General features: G+C 42.7%; 1 protein-coding gene across 1 annotated transcript in view; it reads left to right on the top strand.

The window, feature by feature from the left end:
* Positions 1–21,581, top strand: part of LOC122257100 (uncharacterized) — a 122,855-nt gene that overhangs the window by 25,222 nt on the left and 76,052 nt on the right. Inside the window, exons 2-8 of the mRNA XM_043022176.2 lie at positions 4,604–4,763; positions 13,374–13,467; positions 14,249–14,386; positions 17,814–17,895; positions 18,200–18,356; positions 18,953–19,110; positions 19,415–19,559. Coding sequence (XP_042878110.1) covers positions 4,604–4,763; positions 13,374–13,467; positions 14,249–14,386; positions 17,814–17,895; positions 18,200–18,356; positions 18,953–19,110; positions 19,415–19,559 — 934 coding nt within the window. The remainder of the gene's footprint in view (positions 1–4,603; positions 4,764–13,373; positions 13,468–14,248; positions 14,387–17,813; positions 17,896–18,199; positions 18,357–18,952; positions 19,111–19,414; positions 19,560–21,581) is intronic.

Raw genomic sequence — 21,581 nt, 5'->3', positions numbered from 1 at the left:
TAGATTCGAGAGAAAGTCTTTTTTTTTTTTTCCTTTTTTCCCTTCTTCAATCTCTCCCTCTCCTCACCTCGTCCCCACTCCCCCTCCCCGAGTCTCTCTACGCTTTCGAAAACAGGAAGAGACGAGAGAGCACACTAAGTAACATCTTAATCATAGGCTGCTGCGAATAGGACCGTTAAGCTCGGGTCAGAAGCTACTATTAGGCCTGTCGTTTGGCATCCTGAGCCTAGATGAAGGAAAGCTGTCGCTCATTTCATTCAGTCTTTGTTTTCATTCATAGTCCTTTTTTTTCTTTTTTTTTCTTTTTTCTTTTCTTTTTTTTTTACTAGGAAATCCTTATCTTTCACTTACTGCTGTTGAGTAATGAATAACATTCATTGATATTCCTTTGGTGATACCAAGTAAACAGAAAGGGTCCTATTAAGATCTAGATAGCAAAATAATATGGATAATGAATCCAAATGAATGGGGATAACAGTTAGTTTGCGACACTCTTAATGGTTCTCTCTCTCTCTCTCTCTCTCTCTCTCTCTCTCTCTCTCTCTCTCTCTCTCTCTCTCTCTCTCTCTCTCTCTCTCTCTCTCTCTCTTTCTCCCTCTCTCTCTTTTTCTTTCTCTTTCTCGTAACGGTAAGATGAATATACACATGAATAAATGAATAAGAAATGACCCACAGCTGGTAAGCCCGAGAGCGATCGCCTGATAAGATAAGCCGCGCTGATAATCTCCTAGTTATTTTTATATGACGTTCCTTTGGTGCGGTCTCTCTCTCTTTTTTATTGGGGATTTTATTTATTCAGTTTGCGTTCTCTATTTACGTGTCAGTCTTGTTTATTGATTTGTGTATCCGTCTTTCTTTGTCTCTCTCTCACACACTCACACACACGCATGCACGCACGCACACACACGCACGCACATACATATATAGATAGATACATATGTGTGTATATGTATATATATATATATATATATATATACATATACATATATATGTATATATATATATATATATATATATATATATATATATATATATGTATGTATATATAAAGATATACATGCAGTGTACCCATCTCTCTCTCCATCCTTATTCGGACAACACCAAGATTATCGGTACAATAAGCGCCCCCAACATTACCATTATCAGTCTCAAAACAACACAAAAAATACCGTAACGACACCGATTATCGCTATCGATTCGAGACCAAACAAACATACACAAAAAAATGCGGAATGTCCCCTGTCGTCTCGAGTTTTTTTTTTTTTTCTCTCTCTCTAAACTATTTATGTGTCCTCTTTTCCTTTCTTTCTCCTTCGCTCTCTCTCTCTCTCTCTCTCTCTCTCTCTCTCTCTCTCTCTCTCTCTCTCTCTCTCTCTCTCTCTCTCTCTCTCTCTCTCTCTCTCTCTCTCTCTCTCTCTCTCTCTTGCTCTCTCTCTCTCTCTCTCTCTCTTTCTCTTTTGCTCTCTCTCCCTTACTCTCTCTCTCTCTCTCTCTCTATTTTATTCTCTCCCTCTCTCTCTCTCTCTCTCTCTCTCTCTCTCTCTCTCTCCTTTTTTTAGCGTAGAAATTGATGGGTGAAATCTTGCCTTGCTGGGGAGCGAGAGATTGAAAGATATCTTGAGCGAAGTGTAATTTACATCTCGTATTTGTTTGTTTGTTTGTGTGTTTGTTTCTCGGGGAAGTGGATGTTAAAATATGAGGTCGGTGTTTTTTGTTGTTGTTTTTATTTGTTTGTGTGTTTGGTGGGAGGACGTGTCAAGAGTGGGGTTCTTTGTTTTTTTGTTTTTTTTTAAAGGAGTAAAGAAAAACGAAGGATGGGGGATGGGAAAACATGAGTAAAGAAAGGAGATAGGAAAAGAGAGAGAGACAATAATAAAAAAAAATGATGAAGGAATCCGACCTAATTTTTTAATCATCTTCATCAAAGGCTTTGCTTTAACTAAATAAGATCTTGACAAACCTATCGCCTTGGCTCACTTAATTAACAAACACCATTAATTATATGTGAAGACCCATTAAATCCCACTGACTTGCAATAGTGTAGATAGCTTGCACCCCTCCCCTCCTCACCTCCTCCTCCCCCCTCCCCTTGCATGCCTGATTCGCCGAAATATAAACTGTACGTAAAGTTCATTAATTACGGGTCGCACAAGAGGGTTCCATGATCGTGTTTTTTTCGTGATTATTTTCAATTTCCGTTCTTTCTTTTTGTTTGCTTTGCCTCTTTTATCCTATTTCGCTAGTTTTATTTAATATTTCATATAATTTTCCTTTCCGTGTGGATTCCAAAAGCCCTCAACTCCCCTTCCTTGTTTTTATTAAGAGTCCAAAGCGTGTATAAGCCGAACATGGCGGCGAGGCAACGCGGGGTCAAATGTTTTTTTCCCCCCGCCATTAGAGATGATGTCCTCAATTCCACCTTTCATATTCTGAGAGATAAAGCCACGCTCGCTCTCCACTTATTGGTATGCGGCGAGTGGATGCGCGTCCACATACGCACACACACAAACGTTCATAGAGACGCATGCACTTTCACACATGCGTACATACACATTTACATGTTTACGCGTACTCCCGAGTGTACAGCTGCCTTTACCGAGATAAATTTACATCAACGAATGCGTTTTTAAGAGAAATTCTGGTAAATATCCTGCGCAGAAACATACAAACGAAGTCGCCCACGCAAACATAAGCCTAAGAAAGCTCTTCCTTTCCCTCCCCTTTACCCCTCCCCCCCCCCCTTACCGCCGCCCACCCCATCTTCGCCTGTCATGTTTGCCTCATTATGTGTCGTAACCCTCTCTACCGGCGCCCCCGCCTCCCCCTTTCCCACCATACTGTCTTCTCCTCCTCCCCCTTCCTTCCCCCTCCTTCTCCTACTTTTACTACTACTTCTCTCCTCCTTTTCCTACTCCTCTTTCTCTTTCTTTTCCTTCTCTTCCTCCTCCTCCTCCTTATTTTCCTTCACTTCATCTTTCTCTTTCTCTTCTTCCTCCTCCTCCTCCTCCTCCTCCTCCTCCTCCTCCTCCTCCTCCTCCTCCTCCCCCCCCCACCCCTACTTCCTCTTCCTCTACCTCCTATTCACCCATCAACCTATTCCACCTCCCTCCCCCTCTCCCCCCCTCCCCCTCCCCCTCCCCGACGAGAGGTGAAGAGGCGACGAGTAACCCGATCGAGCGCCCACGAAAGTTTCTTCTTCGGGAAAGTCTTGTCCTGGAATGCGAAAGAAAACGATGATGAGTTGCCGGATTCCTTCATGCGTCTTCTTCCCTCCCCCTCCCCTCTCCCCTATCCCTACCCTTCCCTTCCTTATCTTCCCCGCCTTCCCTCCCTCCTCCCTACCCTTCCTTCTCCCTTTCCTCCCCTTCCCTTCCTAATCTTCCCCGCCTTCCCTCCCCCTCCTCCTCCCCTTCCTTTCCTCCCCTCTCCCTACCCTTCCTTCCCCCTTTCCTCTTCTTCCCTTACTTACCTTTCCCGCCTTCCTTCCCTCCACTTCCTTTCCTTTCCCTTCCCCACCCCTCCCCTCCCTTCCCTCCCCCTCCCTCCCTCCCCTCCCCTCCCTCCCCTCCCTCCCCCCTTCCTTCCTCCCTCCTTCTCCCCTGCCTTCCTAACCTTCCCCCTCCCTCCCTCCCTCCCTCCCTCCCTTTTTTAGCCCCCACGACCCTTCTTGCGCCGCGGGGTCATCGGTGTCTCCGGATTTGCAAGATTTATTACGATGAATGATGTTCTGCCGAGAAAAAAGGCGGATACGTGGAACAAATTGCTACGACTGTCTACTTCAATCTCTCTCTCTACCTTTCTTTCTCTTTTTCTTCCTCTCTCTCTCTCTCTTCCTGTATCTCTCTCTCTCTCTCTCTTCATCTCTCTTTACCTGTTTGTCTGTATCTCTATGTCTGTATCTCTCTCTTCCTTTCTCTCCCTCCCTCTCTCGTAAAATAGGACATACAAAAAGATGAAAAAAGAAAATAGAAAAAAAGAAGGAAGATACACATCCATTCATCACACCTTAAAATACAACATCAAAAGTATATAATTAGAAAAAAAAAGTACTGACAGAGAGACAGATAAGGAGAGAGCGAGAGAGTCTGACCTGCGACCTCTTAGTATTGTTCAGTCGTTTGCCCGGTCGGTTAGAGCGCTGTTAACACACGTTCTCGGTTTATGGGGGGAGTTCTTTATCACTGGAAAGTTGTGAGATGTTTTTTTCCCCTCATTCGTGTCTCTTTATCTCTCGTTTTCTTTTCTTTTTTTTTTTTTTTTCTTTTTTTTTGTATTGCTCTTTCTGTCTGTCTCTTTTCTGTCTGTCTGTAAAACCGGCGGAATAGATTGATCTCACTTTTGTCATTGTATAAAAATTATATCTAAAATGATGCAGATGAATATGTGTTTTCTGGGTGTTGGATGGTTTCGGATATAAAATAATAATGATGATAATAATAGTAATAATAATTACAATAGTGATAATACCGATAACAGTAACAATAACGATAATGATAGCAATAGTAAACCATACAATAAACCATATCTTGAAAACAACCAAACGACGCACCTAACCTAACCCTCGCGCCCTTTCTCTAACCACCTTTTTTCCTTCCGCCAACAGGGTCGTAAGATCGGAGGAGGTCGTTTCCCCGTAGGAGGTCGTCAACGGGACAACTCCTTCTCGGACGACAAGCCATCGCCGGCCCGCGGTTCACCCCAGACGCCCGCGCCCGCCACCACGCCCAAGCCGAGGAAGGAAGTCACATACGCATGCAATGAGAGTAAGTGTTGTTGGTACTGTTGTTTGTCAATATATTTTTTTTTGTTTATTTGTTATTATCGCCGTTATTATCATTGTCATTGTTTTGATAGTGTTATGATCATCATCATCATCGTCATTAGCGTTTGTAATATTTTTGTTTTTCTTTAATCGCCTTGCGTTTTCTTTCTTTGGTACAGTAGTTTTTAATTTCCAGTTACATATATTTTTTGTTCATTCATATAGTAATATTTATTTTCTTTTATTCGGAATATCACTGTATCATAGTTTCGCATAGTTTGCTTAGCTAACCGGAACCTAAGTCTCCGTCATGCTATCACAGCTGCGGATCCGGACGATTTGTGATGCGTGACGGGACAGTGCGATTAAAGAAAAATAATTATTTCAAAATGTCCAATTATCAATAATAGAAAGTTTATGCAATGCTGCGAGTCGAGTTCTTTTTTATAATTCTTTATTATGATAACCACAACAAAATATAGACCAATAAGCGAGGAAAGAGAGAGAAAAAATATTTTTTTCATTCCTAAACTTAGACGACTTGACCTCTTTCGCGCCAAAAATCAAGAAAAAATAAAATTTACTCATACGTATGTTTAAGATAAAAAGTAAAGGGGAAAACAGCCATAATTCATCTGGCGAAGCCTTTAGAAATCGCGAGGTAGAATCAGCGAGCTGAAAGTAGCCTCGCCTGACCAGATGCAAAGCGATACGCGAAAGGCTGCGAGAAAGCGCAATCGGCGCCATTGCTCATGGACGCATCTGCTAAAATACTATTATCGAAATTCAATTTACAATCAAATCTATGGAATGGGAGAAGTATACGTGTTAGCATTCTTGAAAAATGATTAAAGACGATGTGTAAATTTTGCTGGTTTTATTTTGGAAGGTTTTATATATATGCCAAATGCGATTGACCCCATGAAAGTTAATGGAGGAAGTTTTTACACTAGAATTTTCTTGTTTCCGTCACAGCGCGTGAATTCTAGCTCCGCAGGATCTGAGCTTTCTTTCTCGCTTCTTATATACTCTCTCTATCTCTATCTTTCTATCGACCTATCTCATTCTCTCTCCCTCCCTCCCTCCCTCCATCTCTCTTTCAATCTCTCTCTCCTTCTCCCTCCCTCACTCTCTTCCTCCCTCCCTTTCTCCCTTTCACCATACATTCTTCCCACCCCCACACCCCCTCCTCCTGCCGTTCGTGCAAGTTATTTTCACAGGCGGATTCACAACGCTGTCTCCACCTTCAAGCTTTTGTTTTCTCACTTTCTTTCAATTTCATGCGAATTTTTTTGCGCCAAATTGATTGATTGATTAGTGAAGGTAAGAAATCGATTCGACATGAGGCTTTGAAAGTTGGCCTCCTGCATCTCTGCCTGATACTTTTTTCATGGTGTGGAAATGATCTCTTTCTTGTTCTCTCTTTATCTTTCTCTTTCTTGTTCTCTCTTTATCTTTCTCTCTCTTTGTTTCTCTTTGTCTCTCTCTCTCTCTCTCTCTCTCTCTCTCTCTCTCTCTCTCTCTCTCTCTCTCTCTCTCTCTCTCTCTTCTCTCTCTCTCTTCTCTCTCTCTCTTCTCTCTCTCTCTTCTCTCCTCTCTCTCTCCTCTCTCTCTCTCCTCTCTCTCTCTCTCTCTCTCTCTCTCTCTCTCTCTCCCCTCTCTCTTTCTCTCTCTCTCTCTCTCTCTCTCTCTCTCTCTCTCTCTCTCTCTCCCTCTCCCTCTCCCTCTCCCTCTCCCTCTCCCTCTCTCCCTCTCCCCCCCTCCCTCTCCCTCTCTCCTCTATCTATTCATAATCAAATAGATAGATAGGAAATAAAAACATGGGAAAAATTGCCCAAAGAAGCAAATATAAAACGAAAACTACGCCAAGGTCTCCGGGAAAGTTCAAACTCACGCGATCATGGGTTTTTGGGGGAGCGGGGGAGGGGGGGAGGAAATATTGGCGAAGCAAAACTTTCCAGAACTTTCCACCTTAAAGGTAGATGGATATATATATATATATATATATATATATATATATATATATATATATATATATATATACATATACATATTTCAAGTTGATGTATATCAATCTACTTCTTTATATTCCTCTCTCTATTTTTTATCTTTATCTATATATTTGGGTCTACGTATTTCCCCCATTTCTATCTCTCTCTCTTTCTCTCTCTATCTCTCTCGCTCTCTCTTTCTAATCCCCCTCTCTCTAATTCTACCTCTGACTCCCATCCTCTCTCTCTTTCTCTTTCTCTCAAGTCCCCTTTTCTATCTGTTCGTCATATTTTCTTCTTTTCTGTTCCTCTTCCCACCAACCTTGCGTGACCTCCGTGACCCTTACGTCCGCACGGGTCAACCGCCAGAGTTTGTTTCCTTCCTCCTGCTCAACTTTCCTTCCTGTCCCTCTTTGTCTGTGTCTCTGTTTCTCCTCTCTCTCTCTCTCTCTCTCTCTCTCTCTCTCTCTCTCTCTCTCTCTCTCTCTCTCTCTCTCTCTCTCTCTCTCTCTCTCTCTCTCTCTCTCTCTCTCCCCCCCATCATTCTTTACTTTACTTCTGTCTCCTGTATCTACCCCATACAGATCCCTCTCCTGATTTATTTCCTTCCTTCCTTCCTTCCTTCCTTCCTTCCTTTCCATTCTGTCTCCCTATCTCTCTTTCTTTCTCTTTCCTTCCCACGTGATGCGATTCATAACAAATGAAACGTGAAATGCGTGTGACTCCGGCCATTGTTCACTGACGCGGGAAAGTTTGAAAGCTTTTGTTACTTTTGTTATTATTGTTTTTCCTGTTTGATGTTCATTGTTGGGGTGTGGATGGAATAAAAGGGTTAATGCCCATGTTTTCTTACTAGTATTATCATTCTGTTTATCTGATTCTTTTTCCTATATTCCTTTCCACCTTTTTTATCGTTTTTTAATCAATCTCGTGTACTAAGTGCGTCTAGAATTATCTCATTTTTACACTGTTATTCTGCAATTTCTTAATCATAACTCTACCTTCTGCTGCGCATTATTCGGCAACCAACAATTTCTGGCGGGAAACTTGGAATTGGTGTCACAAAACCGTCGACTTTGTAACAAAAGACTCTTCAAAAATTTGTTCTATAAATTTCGCAATACCACCCCCTTGAAAACAAGATTATCTGGAAATTTTCTTTGATAAACTTCGTAATACTTGCTAACGAGAGATGTGATTGTTCTATAAAGTCTGTGATATATTAACTTAACCGAGTAATTTCAGGAGTTGAAATACAGGTAGTTACATGATAATATGGTTATATTGGTGTTGTATGCTCCAAGGTTGAAATATTTGAGGTTTTAGTACATGTTGGTGTAATGGTGGAAAACCATGGCTTTATTATGGGAGTTCGGAGACGTCGTTGGCACTGAAATTTGTGAGAAACAAAACAAAAAGATAAAAATCATAGGAAAAGAAAGTAAGAGCTATATGGATAGAAAGAACTGGGGGAGAAAGAGAAAGAAAAAGGAGAGAAAAAGAAGGAGAGAGAGAAGCAGGAGACATCTACGTTCTCTTTCTCTTTCTCTATTTATCCATCTATCTCTTTCTCTCTTTCTCTTTATCTCTCTCACACATAGACCTATTACTATATATCATAAACAAACCATGACCGTAAATCATGTATCAAAAATGCATTTTTCTTCCTTCTCCGTTACGTTCTTTTTGCGCGGGAAAAGAAAGAGTCACGTGCGCTCCTAACCTGCTGCCGCCATTAAAGAGACACAAAAGTTGCGTCAGCGCGGTTTTAATTACCGAATGACGTGGGAAACGCCGTTCTTTTGCGTAACGCTGGAGGGGGGAGGGAATGGGAAGAGAGGGGGAGAGAGGGAAACTTCCTGTTCCTTGACTTGGTGAAGTTTTGGGTGAAGATGGTTTGTTTTATTTTTTTTTTTGTTTTTTTTTTTTTTTTTTTTTTTTTCTCTCTCTCTCTCTTTGTTTGGTTATCTCTCTCTCTCTCTCCCTCTCTCTTTCTCTCTCAATTGATCGTTCTTTCTCTCTGAAGGAAGCGCATAGCAAGGATTCCACCGTGAGAAAGTCTGCGATAAAGATTTTGTCTTTTGTGAACGAACCCCATGTCTTTTTTATGTATCTTTTCTTTATAAAAAAACTTCCTGTAATTTTTTCCTACTGCATCAAAACTCGTTGATTATGTAATTTGTTCTTCCTTTAACAAGGTTTCCTTTCTTTTCTTTTATATTTTTTTCTTTCTTGCAATTGTTTTTATCGGTAAATTATCGTACCTTAGTTGCTTGCAGTGCGTTACCGAAAAGTATCGTTCCATGACTTCGAAGTTATTGTTCTGAGATTGGTGTGTCAGTTCTATTTCCAACGAAAATACAAGGCTTAATGATCTGTATTACTAGAAAATTTACCGTGTTATTTTGAGAAACTGAACCGCATAGTTGTTATTGTTATTTTGCTTATTACTTAATTTTGATCCAAGAAAAAATAGTAGGATTCCGCTCTGTTTAGTTATTGTTTATACATTTGATATTTTTGAGTATCTAACGATTTTTTTTTAATCCCAAATTTTAAATTGGTGTCAACCCAATATGGCTAACTGACCTTTGAGAAGAAGAAAATATACAAGTAAAAGTTGGCCCGCCATTCAAACGAAGACGAGGCGCATAAATTTGAATAGAATATGGCTTTTGAGGATTGACGATGTTCGAAGCTTCGGGTCAAAGTCGAGTGATTGAAGAGAACGAGACAGTGAGTCCGAATGGGCGCAGTTGTCACTGCCGCTCTCTCATTATACAGTGAAGTAGCTCTTATTTACGTACTTATGGCCGGTGGGCGTAAAAGGTCTCGACTCGGGGTTAAATGCACGCCCTTGTTCCGTATTTGGCGGGGTGGGCTTGGGTCCTCCCCTCCCCTCCCTCCCTCCCTCCCTTGCCTGACGTCTCTCCTCCTTCACCCCCCCCCCCTCCCTCTCCCCTTCTCCCTCCTCAATTATTAAATATCTCTGCTAGAAGAATGTAGGCCGTTCAATGAATTTCTCAAGAGTGACTTTACGTCACGTGTACATACAGCTTCGGGAACACGGTGGCTGGCCATAGGGAAGGGCTGTGGGGGTGACAGATGGTCGCTGTCTGCCTTTGCCACAAGACATCACGGCCAGCCACATTTTGATTGTCGCCTTGCCCAATTTCGCACAGGTTCTCCTCTCCCACCTCACTCTCCTCTTCTTCTTCCTCCTCCTCCTCCCCCTACTTCTTCTCTTTCTTCTCTTTCTCCACCTTATCCTTATCCTTCTCCATATTGGCTTGAATATGTTCGTCTTACCTTAGGTATATCCGTTTTTATTTTTTCGAATTCCCTCTATTAGTTATTTTACTCGACTAAAACGATATTGACCCCCCTCCCCCCCTCAAAAAAGGCTATTAGCAAAAAAAAAAAAAATACACTGCATCGTACATCAGCATCGAGTTGGCGATCCGTTCCAGCGTTCCTCTCGTCCACCTTGACCCTCTTCCGCCCACGGGTCTAGTTCCGGTCGACTGTCTACTGTCTGCTTCCTTTGTGAATATGTCTATCATCCAAGGATCTCGAGTTTCCTCTTTATTTTTGGCTCTCTGGTTTTGGGTCTTTTTTGGAGGATGTTCGATTATATATATTTTTCTTCCTTATTTTTCTTCGATTCTCTCTCTCTCTCTCTCTCTCTCTCTCTCTCTCTCTCTCTCTCTCTCTCTCTCTCTCTCTCTCTCTCTCTCTCTCTCTCTCTCTCTCTCTCTCTCCCTCTCTCTCTCCCTCTCTCCCTCTCTCCCCTCTTTCTCCATCTCTCTTTCGTCATTCTTGCCAGTTTCACCATCCTAATTATTCACTGGTTCCATTTGCTCAAATCTTACTCTTTCGCACTGCTAACCTTTCGAGAAATGTTGCTTGTCTCGACCCGTGCACGAACCGGTGAAAGCACGGCTTCGACCCCGGGTAATGTTCTCAAAATCAAAATCAGAGTGTAAAAGTATTGAGGTTGATGTTGAGACCAAGTCGATATGGGGGTCATGACCAGAAGAGAGGGAGTATGAAATAAAATGCAGTGCAAAAGAGAGAGAAGAAAAAAATTAAAGCGTGACGACACGAATTGAGACACATTCGTTTTCACGAAATAGGTTACGTCTTTTGTTTTAAGCTTTTATTCATTCGTTTTTCCTTTGTGTGAATAGGAAATCGAATAGATCTATTTCTTTGTCTCAAAGTTTAAGAAAATAAACCAAAACAAGAACGCATATAATGAATTGCAACTATTTTTCGTGACAAAGTATTGTCTATCATCGTAACTCTGGCAACCGATCAACCACCATAGTCCCTTCACTGTAGAATTTTTAAATTATAAAATAGATAAATAAATATGTAAATTCGACTTCATATAAGCACCATAGACAAACGTCGTTCCTTCCAAACCTTTCTTGTAATTGTCGTGAAGAAGTGTGACAAAGAAAACCTCCAAAACTTGTTTAACGAAACTGTTCCCCCGTTCACCTTGAACCGCCCACAACCTCCCATGGGATTGTGAAGGGAATGTTTGGAACGAAACCTCAAATCAGCTGATACCCGACAGATCGTTCCTATTCCTGGTGGTCAAGAGAAAAAAGGTCGGTTTCTTAAGAGGTCATGCGGTCATGTGGGCGTGTGCCTTCAGATTGAAATGAAGTGTTTGTTATCAGGTCATTTCCGAAGGCAGATGCAGGCCTACATATATATATATATATATATATATATATATATATATATATATATATATATATATATATATATATATATATATATATATATATACATATATATATATATATTCTCTCTTATCAGAATGTAATAGTAATACATTTGGAAATGGAACAGCATTTCGTAAACTTTCCATGAGAGACAAGGAAGAGGGAGAGAGAGAGAGATCCTCTACCGTTAAAATGAGCAAACTCTCGATTAGTTGAAAAAAAAAGATTAAATGAAAAAAAAAAAACTGCATGAAAAAACTGGAGCAAATCTCATACAAAAAACACTTAGCGTCGGATGCATAGAAAAAATTGAGGTTATTTTTTTAATGGCATATGGTAATGGTGGGGCAAACACGCGATATTAGCATAGTCATTTACCTGCGCCTTTCACTATGTTGTATCCCACTCATAGCCAACAGGAAACAAATAAGATGTATGGATAGACCTACTGAAAAAGATAAGTGATTAAAATCAAACAAAAGCAGACAATATAATACATAAAATATCTAAGACTCCCTTTAAACAACACGACAAAAAATATAAACATAGAGTCTATTTAAGGATCCCCTTGAAGAAAACGGGAACAAACCTCGTGTCATATGGAACGACCCTTCAAAGAAAACAGGAAGCTCGGAGGCGTCGAGCTCGGGGAGGGGGACCCAGATAGACTCGAGAGGCTGGACAACGAAGGTAAACAAGTAACCTTTCGCTCAGATGTCAATGGTTGATGCTGTTGGTGCCGGAGTCTCTCTCTCGCTCCCTCCTTCTCTCTCCTCCGCCTGCCTCTCTACTGATCTGGATCAGGAAAAACACGATTATAAAGGGAGTGTCGGCCGCGTCGCCATGGCGTGGAGACCGTGCTGCCGACGCGCGTTGTCGAAGCTTCGCAAACACGTGCCGTCCGTCGCCTCGTGCCTGGTCGTGTTCCTGTGCATCCTCGTGGTCGTGCTGGTCGTCCTCCTCACTAAGAAAGACTGGAAGACGAAGGAGCCTCCTCCTCCTTCTCCCTCTCCTTTCCCGAGATGGTGGGAGGAGAACGTGTTCAGTAGGATAAGCACTGAGGGCGGGGACCTCACTGCCTCCTTCAGCGTAGTGGAATCGACCACTCCTTCGATACTTAACCTCGTCGGATTTTTGGGCACGGGAGTCGGTAGCGGAGGTAGCGGCGGAGGTAGTAGAGGTAGCGGACGCGGCGATACCCGTGGTAGCGGGACACACGCGAGTGCGGAAGGTGGTAGCGCGACCAACTTCACTTGCGTTTTCATAAGTGCGTGTCTCTTTATAACAGTATCATTATTGTTGTCATAATTTTTCATAATTATCATCGCCATCACCTTATTTATCAATGTTTATTTGTTGATGTTTAATTCATACACTAATGATCCATGATTCATAGATTTATACATACTGCGTGATAATGATATATAATATGCTCCCATCCTCAACATGATTCATAATCACAACAAAAAAACTGAAGGTAAATATACACAACAGATAATCCATAATAAACTAAATCTACAAACACCTCTTCAAAGACGCACTTAACCGCCCACCTATCTCCACAGGTGCAAACACATAAAAACATAAATACCAACAACATTTTACCCAAAATAACAGTCAGTATCCCACAACAGATACCCCACAACAACGCAGTAAATACCCACAGCAGATACTCCCACTCCCAAACCCCAAACCCCCCATCCCACCCGCACCCCTCCCACACACACCCCATCCCATCCCCAGCCCCCACACACCCCATCCCACCCCCAACCCCAAACCCTACACCCACCCCCAACCCCCACACACCCCCCATTCCACCCCCATTTACCCCCCCCTACCACCCTTTTAAACACGTGTCTAACCGCCTTCCTTTCCCCGCAGATGCATGCTCTCCCGGATACTCCAAGTTCGAGAACAAGTGTTACAAGGTGATGAAGACCGACACCCCGATCGACTTCACCGCCGCGCAGAGGAAGTAAGTTTCGGAGGAGGAGGAGGAGGAGGAGGGGTAACGGTAGGGACAGGGGGGGAGGGTTAGGGAGGGGATTTGAGGGTAGAAAGGGAGGGGGGAGGTAGGAGGGGGGAATGGGGGGGAGATGTGTGGGTAGGAGGAGGGGGAAGAGGGGGAGGGAGAGGGGTTTGTGTGTAGGAGGGGACAAATGTGAGGGATAGGGATTAGGAAGGGATGGGGGATGGGGTGGCAGGGATAGGAAGATAGAGGGGTGGAGGATAGGAAGGGAGGGATGGGGGAAAGGTGGGAGGGGGAGGGAGGAAAGTACAGGGGGTAAGGTTGGTATAGGTAGGGTGATAAGAGGATAAGGAAGGGAGAAATTTAGAAAGAGGGAGAAAAGGAGAGAAAGACCGGAAGTAAGACAGTAAGAGAGAGGGCGATGAAGGAAAGAAGAAATAAGGGAAAGATTAAAAGGAATCATAGAACAACGTAATTGATAGTAACGAATATTGATAGTAAATTGGTAGATAGAAAGATAAATAGATAGATAGCGGGACAGGAAGAGGGAGAATTAATTCACCATTATTTTCATCGATTGATTGATTGATTCTCACATCTTTCAGAATAATTTGAAATGATGCCTTTAATTACATAAAAAAAATATGTGACATTTCGCTTCCATCAAAACATCTCTAAGAATATTGCATATAACAAACCAAAAAGACCATTCACAGAACACCCATTTCTTGGCCTCTAACCCTTCCTCCTTTACCGCGACGCCCCTTAACGCCCCTCCCTCCCGCAGGTGCCAAGCCGACAACGCCGTCTTGGCCGCCGACAAGAGCTCCAAGATCCACAACTTCCTGAAGGGCCTCCTGAAGCCGCACCTGTCGCAGAGCATCGACTCCCAGAACAACCGCGCCTTCCTGGGTCTCCTCTGCCAGTGAGTCGTCGTGGCTTTGGCTTTGCGGTCTCTTGTTCTTTCTTTCTTTTTTTTTTTTTCTTTTTTTTCTGCTTATTCCTATTCTTGTTTTCTTCTTCTCTTTCTTCCAACTCCTGTTCCTCTTTTTTCTTTCTCTCCCTTCCAACTCCTCTTCCTCTTTTTTTTCTCTCTTCCAACTCCCCTGTCTTTTTTCTTTCTCTCTCTTCGAACTCTTCTTTCTCTATTTTTTCTCTCTCTTCCAACTCCTCCCACTCTTTTTCTTCTCTCTCTTCCAACTCTTCTTCTTTTTTTCTTACTCCATATTCCTTCCTGCTTCTGATTCTCTTTTTGTCCGTCCTTCCTCTCCCAGTGACTCTTCTTCTGTTTTGCTTTTTGCTCTTTTCTTTCCTCCTCCCACCTCCTCTACTGCTTTCCTGGGATTTCCCCTACTCACTCATCTTTTTCTCTTCCTCTCACTCCTCCTCCTCCTACTTCATCTTATCTCATATTCTTCTTCTCCTTCTTCTTCTCCTCTTATTTATTTCTTATCATTATTTTCTTCTTTACTTCGACTTTTTTCTATTCTATTTTATTCTTGTCCTCCTCCTCCTCCTCCTCCTCCTCCTCCTCCTCCTCCTCCTCCTCCTCCTCCTCCTCCTCCACCTCTTCCATATCCTCCTTTACTTCCTACCCCCCACCCCCCACACACACTCTTCTCCTCCTCCTCTTCCTCCCCCTCCTCTGCCTACCCCACCTCTTCCTCCTCTTCCTCCCCCCCCCCATCCTCCTCCTCCTACTCCATCTCCCTTCCTCCCAAAACTTTTTTTTCCAGGCATGCTTTACAACTATCGTTTTCCTTCTCTCTCTTTCTCTCCTTCCCTTTAAATGTTTTATATCTCGTAAACTGTCTTTCCCGTCTCTGTTTTTTTTTTCTTTTTTCTTTCTTCCTCTCTTTCTTTCACGACATCCATTTAAATATCTCAGTTGCAATAGTAAGATGACTCGTTTCCTCTCGTATCTGCTCTTCGTTCCTTCCGGTTTCCGTTAAACGACCTTCTTTTTTTTCTGTTTAAAGCAGTAAGAAGTAAAATGGCGGGGATTTGCGATAAGGATGTGAATGTAAGAGGGGCGGTCTTATCTTGCATTGTGTTGATGTAAACTTGTGGCAATTTTGTTTTCTGATTAGATGATATTCGCCTTTTCGAGGTGTTTATCTTTATTTTCAGACCGCGTTGTTTTTTTGTTTTTTGTTTTTTCTTGTTTCATTTCAAAGAAAGGAAGGATTTATTGATATACGTTTATTCCATTTCTCCCCCACTCCCCTCCATACACACCTTACCATCCCTCTCTGTCCCCCTCCACTCCACCTTCCACCCTCCACCCCCACTCCACCTTCCACCCTCCACTCCACTCCACTCCACTCCACCCCTCCCTATCCTCCATCCCCCTACACACTCCACCCGACCCGCCCTCCACCACCCTTCTCCACCCTCTCCACCCACTTTTCCCCCCTTCCACCCCTTCCACCCCCTTCCCCGCTCCTCTCTGTGACACAATTGAGGTCGAAAGGTGGAGTGAGGTCAGGAGGTGGAGCAACAATCAGTGGAAGTGAAGCAAGTCTCCTCAGTTACTCTCCTCTCTCTCTTTCTCTCTTTCTCTCTCCTATTCCTCGTTTTCCTTTTAATTCATATCGGAAGTAAACGTGATTTTTCTTTTTTTTTCCTCTTTTACTAGTCGTTCTTTTCGCCTTTTTGTTTTCATTCAGATGATTTTGTATTATTTCCTTCCTTCTGTCTTTTAATGCATTTATTTCTTGTTGTTATTCATCTTCCCATTCGTTCCTTCTTCTTTTTCTTCTTCTTCTTCTTCTGCTTTTTCTTGTTTTTTTTTCTTTTCTTTTCTTTTTTTTCTTTTTTTGCTTTTACTTTTTCTCCTTATTCATCTTTGTCTCCTTGTTTTTTCTTCTTCTTTTCTTTTTTTTCTTTTCTTCTTCTTCTTCCTCTTCTTCTTCTTTTTCTTCATCTTCTACTTCCTCCTCCTCCTCCTCCTCCTCCTCTGCCTCCTCCTCCTCCTCCTCCTCCTCCTCCTCCTCTTCTTTGCCTTCTTGATGTTGTTTTTTTCTCCTTCCACTTTTTATCCTCTCAAGCCCGCTTCATTCCGTATTCCAAAGTGTCACGAATTCCTCTTTATAAAGTCTAATAGGTGAAAGCCGTTAAGCCATTTCAGTTTCCCTTTTTGTCATGCATTCACGTTGTTGTGCAATGGAGCAAGTGCCCAAGTTGCTGCAGTGGAATGCAATTTGCAAAGTGGAAATGAAAAGGCAGGTTTTTTCCCCACTTTTGACGTGATTGATCAGGAAACAGTAATTAAGTGGGAACGAAATCTAGGAAACTGTGTCACAGCCCCACCGGATTCTTAGATCCATGACATTTTCCCCCGAGATTAGTGTCGACTTTGATTAACTTTGCAAAGAAAAGGAGAGAGGATATATAGACTGAAAGATAGATAGACAAAACATGTAGTCAAATTCTCGAATATCACGTCGAATTCTGCCAACTTTGTTTACATAGAAAAGAAGAAAGGAAAGATAAAAAATATATATTCACATACCTGTATTATCAAATATCATTTTGAACATACTTATTCTCTCCCCCACACATCCCTTTGTGTCACTGGACAGGTTAGACAGCAAAACGGGTAGGCCAAAACGGGTCAGGTTGTGTACAAGACCGGTCTCCTCACACGCGAGGAATGGCGGGGAGAGGGAATTATGGACGATGACAATTATTGATTATCATTCTCTACTGGTTTGTCCCCGCTTACGCCAGTCACTCTTGATTGAATAATACTTCCATCTTTCGTTGGTAGGCCATCTGGCGGAGGGAAAGTATTTGTTATTTATCTTATTTTACATTATTATTTCCTACGTTTTTCCTAATTGCCGTTGATATTATTTTTAGATATTTCCACGAATTTTTAAACTAAAACTGTCTGTTTAGTAAACATATACTGAAAATCGGAGCGCAATTCCCCTAGATTTTATTTTTTTCGTGGCGAGACCCGTTTTCTTTGGCCTTTACTTTTTTCAACATGACTTAATTATTTCCGTATTCTCTGCTGTCTTTATCGTTCTTGTTTTTCTTTTAGTATAATAGGCGTCGTTAGCACCAGGATATATCAGTTACTTTGCTAAGAAGGCTAATATTGTAATATGATTTTTATTGTTTTCATTCAATTTTAGTCTCAGTATAATTCATTCACACAATATTTAATCATCTTGTGATTATCCCATTGACTTCAGCTCACGGTAAAGTCATCTATCCTAAATAATCCTCCTTTCAATTAAAGTCTTGCAAATGAATATCAACATTTCCATCAATGTCTTCCCAATGAGTATCATCATAATCTCCAGACTGAATTAACACGTCCCCTTCCCCTTCTTTTGCAGAGACGCCTGCGAGTCCCCTGCCAACTGGGTGTATGCTGATGGCTCCAAGTGCGAAGGCAACGAAATCTGCGATTGGATCAAGGTGGGTCAGGATTTATGTATGACTGCTGGGTGTGAATTGTTAGGTGCGGAGAAAATGATGGGTGGACTTATTCATTCTTGGGAGTTTTTGATATCTTTATCCTTTACATGTAATGAATATACCTAGGGTAATGAACAGTACTTGTATGTGACACTGTTGTTAGAGTAAAATTAGGCCTGTTAGACCATATCAACAGCCTACATGGGTCCCTCCATAACTAATTTCCCTCACTATCCCAATCTCAGCATCTCCCCTCACCCTCCCTTCATTTATATTAATCCTCTTTCTTTTCTCCCTCCACTAGTCCGGATCCAGCAACGAATGGAACGCCGCCCCCACCAGCCTGTACGGCCCCTCCATCGCCGCCATGTTGGACGACTACCCCGACACCAACTTCCGCCACAAGCTCCAGCCTTACCCCGCTGACCACACTCTCCAGTTCATGATCTGCCAGAAGGACGGTGAGTGAGAGGGCTTTGAAGTTTGGATTTGTCTTTCTTTGAGGGATGATTCGGGTGGTTTTATATGTGTTATAGAGAAGGTTTGGGTTATTTGAGTTTCCTCAGTGTGGGTGGGTAGATGGATGATTGAATTGGTATTCAATTTTGGCTGCTATAAATTCACAAACTTAGTATACGATGTACCTGTATAATTAGATTTATAAATAAATGTTGTAGAAAGGTATACCAGGAAGTATTAGAGTTACTGTCAGTTAGCAGATATCTCAGTTTAATTTCACAAGAAAAAAAGTGACTCAATGCAAAATGGTATAGTCACCCCAAGGATTTATAGTGCTGAGTCAACAAAGAAAACGGACCAGCAGGTTGACATTTAAAGAAAATGGAAAGCTCAGGCTTGATTTAGGGGGTGACTTAGAAAAGCGTTAACCGGCAGTGATTTTCGCTTTTCTTAAACTCCGTTCTGGAACACATTGAAAGAAGTTCAAGATACATACATATATCAATTATATCAGCTTATTATTCTATACCGCTCCAACTAATTTACATTGAAAATACTTGATAAACTTATGAGACATATCCCACTTTTCTTCCTGCAGCCGACAGCACCGAACACCTGAAGCCCCGCAACCTGAAGGTCCAGGAGCGCCTCGCCAACGTGGTCATCGAGTGGGAGAGGCCTTCATGCAGCGGCGAATTCTCGAACTACATCCTCGTCCTCCTCGGCGGTTCTGCCTCTTACGATACTGAGATGAAGGTAAACAGAAATTGAGACTTTTGAGTTTAGTATATAATTTACTATTTTAATTGTATATTTAAAACATTACAAAAAAAACATAATGATAAAGAATAGTGAAGAAATACACCTTATGATGAGTCAAGGCGTTTTAGAAGATTTTACAAGAAATCACAGTAGAGTTCAGAACAAGTAGTTCCATTGTTATTAAAAGACATTAGATAAAATTAAAAAAAACATGATTCCACCTCTTCACCAAATCCACAAACCCAACAGCATAGCATTACCCCTAACCCTCCCCCCTCTCTTTCCTCACCCCCGCCAGTGCTCAGACAACAAGTGTAGCTTCACCTTGAACCCCGAAGTGTGCAACTACTGCATCCACCCCAACACCGACTACACCTTCAGCGTCGCCGCCGTCCTCTCGGAGTCTCAGCTCGGACCCGCCATCACCATCAACAAGAAAATCGGTGAGTACAGTGTTTCGTTCTCAGGCGTTCTCAGGGAAAGGATTTTTAGGTTATTTTTATTAGGGTGTTATTAGGTTTCAAAGAGGGAGGGTGGATGGTGGGATGTTTTTTTTTAATGATTAGTTCGGTTGTAATGTAATGTAATTATATTTATTTTTCGACGATGGAATCCTCATCTCACACCCCATCTCACTCCCCGTTCCTCTCCTCCTCCCACTCCCCCCGTCCGACTACCTCTCCCCCTCTCCCTTTCCCCTCTCCCCCTCTCCCATGCCCCTCTCCCCCTGTCCCCCTCTCCCCACCCACATTTGCATACAATGACTCCCGCTACAGTCACCGTTCCTCTCCGCCTCCCGATAAGGAATGATATACTCCGATAAGATAAACGACACTGAAAACGGATTGATGAAGCCCCCATTTGGAGACTATTTCCTTCTGCGCTTAACCATTATGGCCTTATGCGACCGGCAGTAATGGGAACCTGTAATAGCTTCTGGGAACTTTTATCCCGTGTTCCCCTCTGCCACAGTTTTCGGGGAGGGGATGGGGGTAGAGATGCTCTGAGTTAATTTCTTCTTATTTCTCATTTCGTTGATATTTACGAATAATGATAAGGGCTCTAATGATGATGGTATGATAACGGTATTAGTAGGGACATGAACGAGTGGAATGGTAATGATAGTAAGAGCAGTAGCCACGATCGTGTAATAATAGCGATACGGTAGTAATTGTAATTACAATAATGATAATGATGATGATGATGATGATAATCATAAAATAGATAATAAACATAGTAATAATGACAAACGATAGCATTATCTGTAAGCAAAACCAATCTCTTGATAAATCATTACACGTACAACAAATGATATATAGCCCCTATCATCATCAATCTCATTCCTCCTCCCCATCCCCTCCCCACTCCCCCTAACCCCTTCCCCCTTCCCCCTCCTCACCTTTCCACCCTTCCTTCTCCTCATCTTCCCATCCTTCCCTCACCCTCCCCCCCCTTCTACTTCTTCACCTTCGCCCCCTTCCCTCTCCTCCCCTTCCAATCCTTCCCCCTCTCCCCCATCTTCCCCCTCTTCCCCCTACCCCTCTTCGCCTTTCCACCCATCCCCCTCCTCCCTTTCTCCCTACCCTTCCCCCTCCCCCGGAGAGATCCATCAACGTAACAAGACTCGCGTTTTATAGCATTCCGCGCGACATATTTACGTTGTTTACGATACGATTATACATTCGGAACACATGTGCGTCTTGATCGCTCTCCCTCCCCCCCCCCCATCTCATATAGCCGCCCCCTCCCTCTCCTCCCCACACCCCTTCATTCTTTCGTCCTTCCACCTCCATTCTTTCGTTCTTTTTTCATCTCTCTCTCTCATTCTTTCTTTTTTCTTTCTTTCTGCCTCCCCCTCTCCCTATCTTCCTCCCTCCCTCTCCCCCTCTCATCCTCTCTCCCTCTTCCTCCCTCTCTCACTCTCTCACTCCCCATCCCCATCCCCTCTCTCCCCATCTCCCTCCCTCTGTCTCTCAAATAGATAATTTTTTATGACCATAATGCGATTAAATCCGCAATCCTTCTTTAAGCACGCGAGGAAACCTAAATACCGCCAGATAGTAATCGTTCCCCCCGTCGTGTAGAGCATGTCATTTTATGCTAATATGATGACATCTTATCATTTCTCTGGAGATAAGCTCGCTTGATGGGAAGGGATGTGTTTTTGTGTATCTATTGGCTTCGTTTCTCCTTCGTTCTATTACTTAATTTTTTTTCTTATTTACCTTTTCTTTGTGTTAGCCTTTTTGTCACTGAATTTCCTCCCTTTCTTTCACTTCTTCTTCCTCGTCCTTCTGCCCTTCCTCCGCCTCCCTCTCTTCTTTCTGTTCCTCCTCCTCTTTCTCTTATTTCTCTTCTCCCTCCTCCTCTTTCTCTTCTCCTTTTTATTATTCGTCCTCTTCTTATTATTCCTCTTCCCCCTCCCCCCTCTTACTCCCCTCCCCCCTCCTACTCCCCCCACTCCT

Source organism: Penaeus japonicus, unplaced genomic scaffold (assembly GCF_977035675.1).
Source record: "Penaeus japonicus unplaced genomic scaffold, GWHDUDI00000001_assembly GWHDUDI00000011, whole genome shotgun sequence".
NCBI classification, from domain to species: Eukaryota; Metazoa; Arthropoda; class Malacostraca; order Decapoda; family Penaeidae; genus Penaeus; species Penaeus japonicus.
Note: the sequence above shows the minus strand (reverse complement) of the source record. Positions and strands in the feature narration are given on the sequence as shown.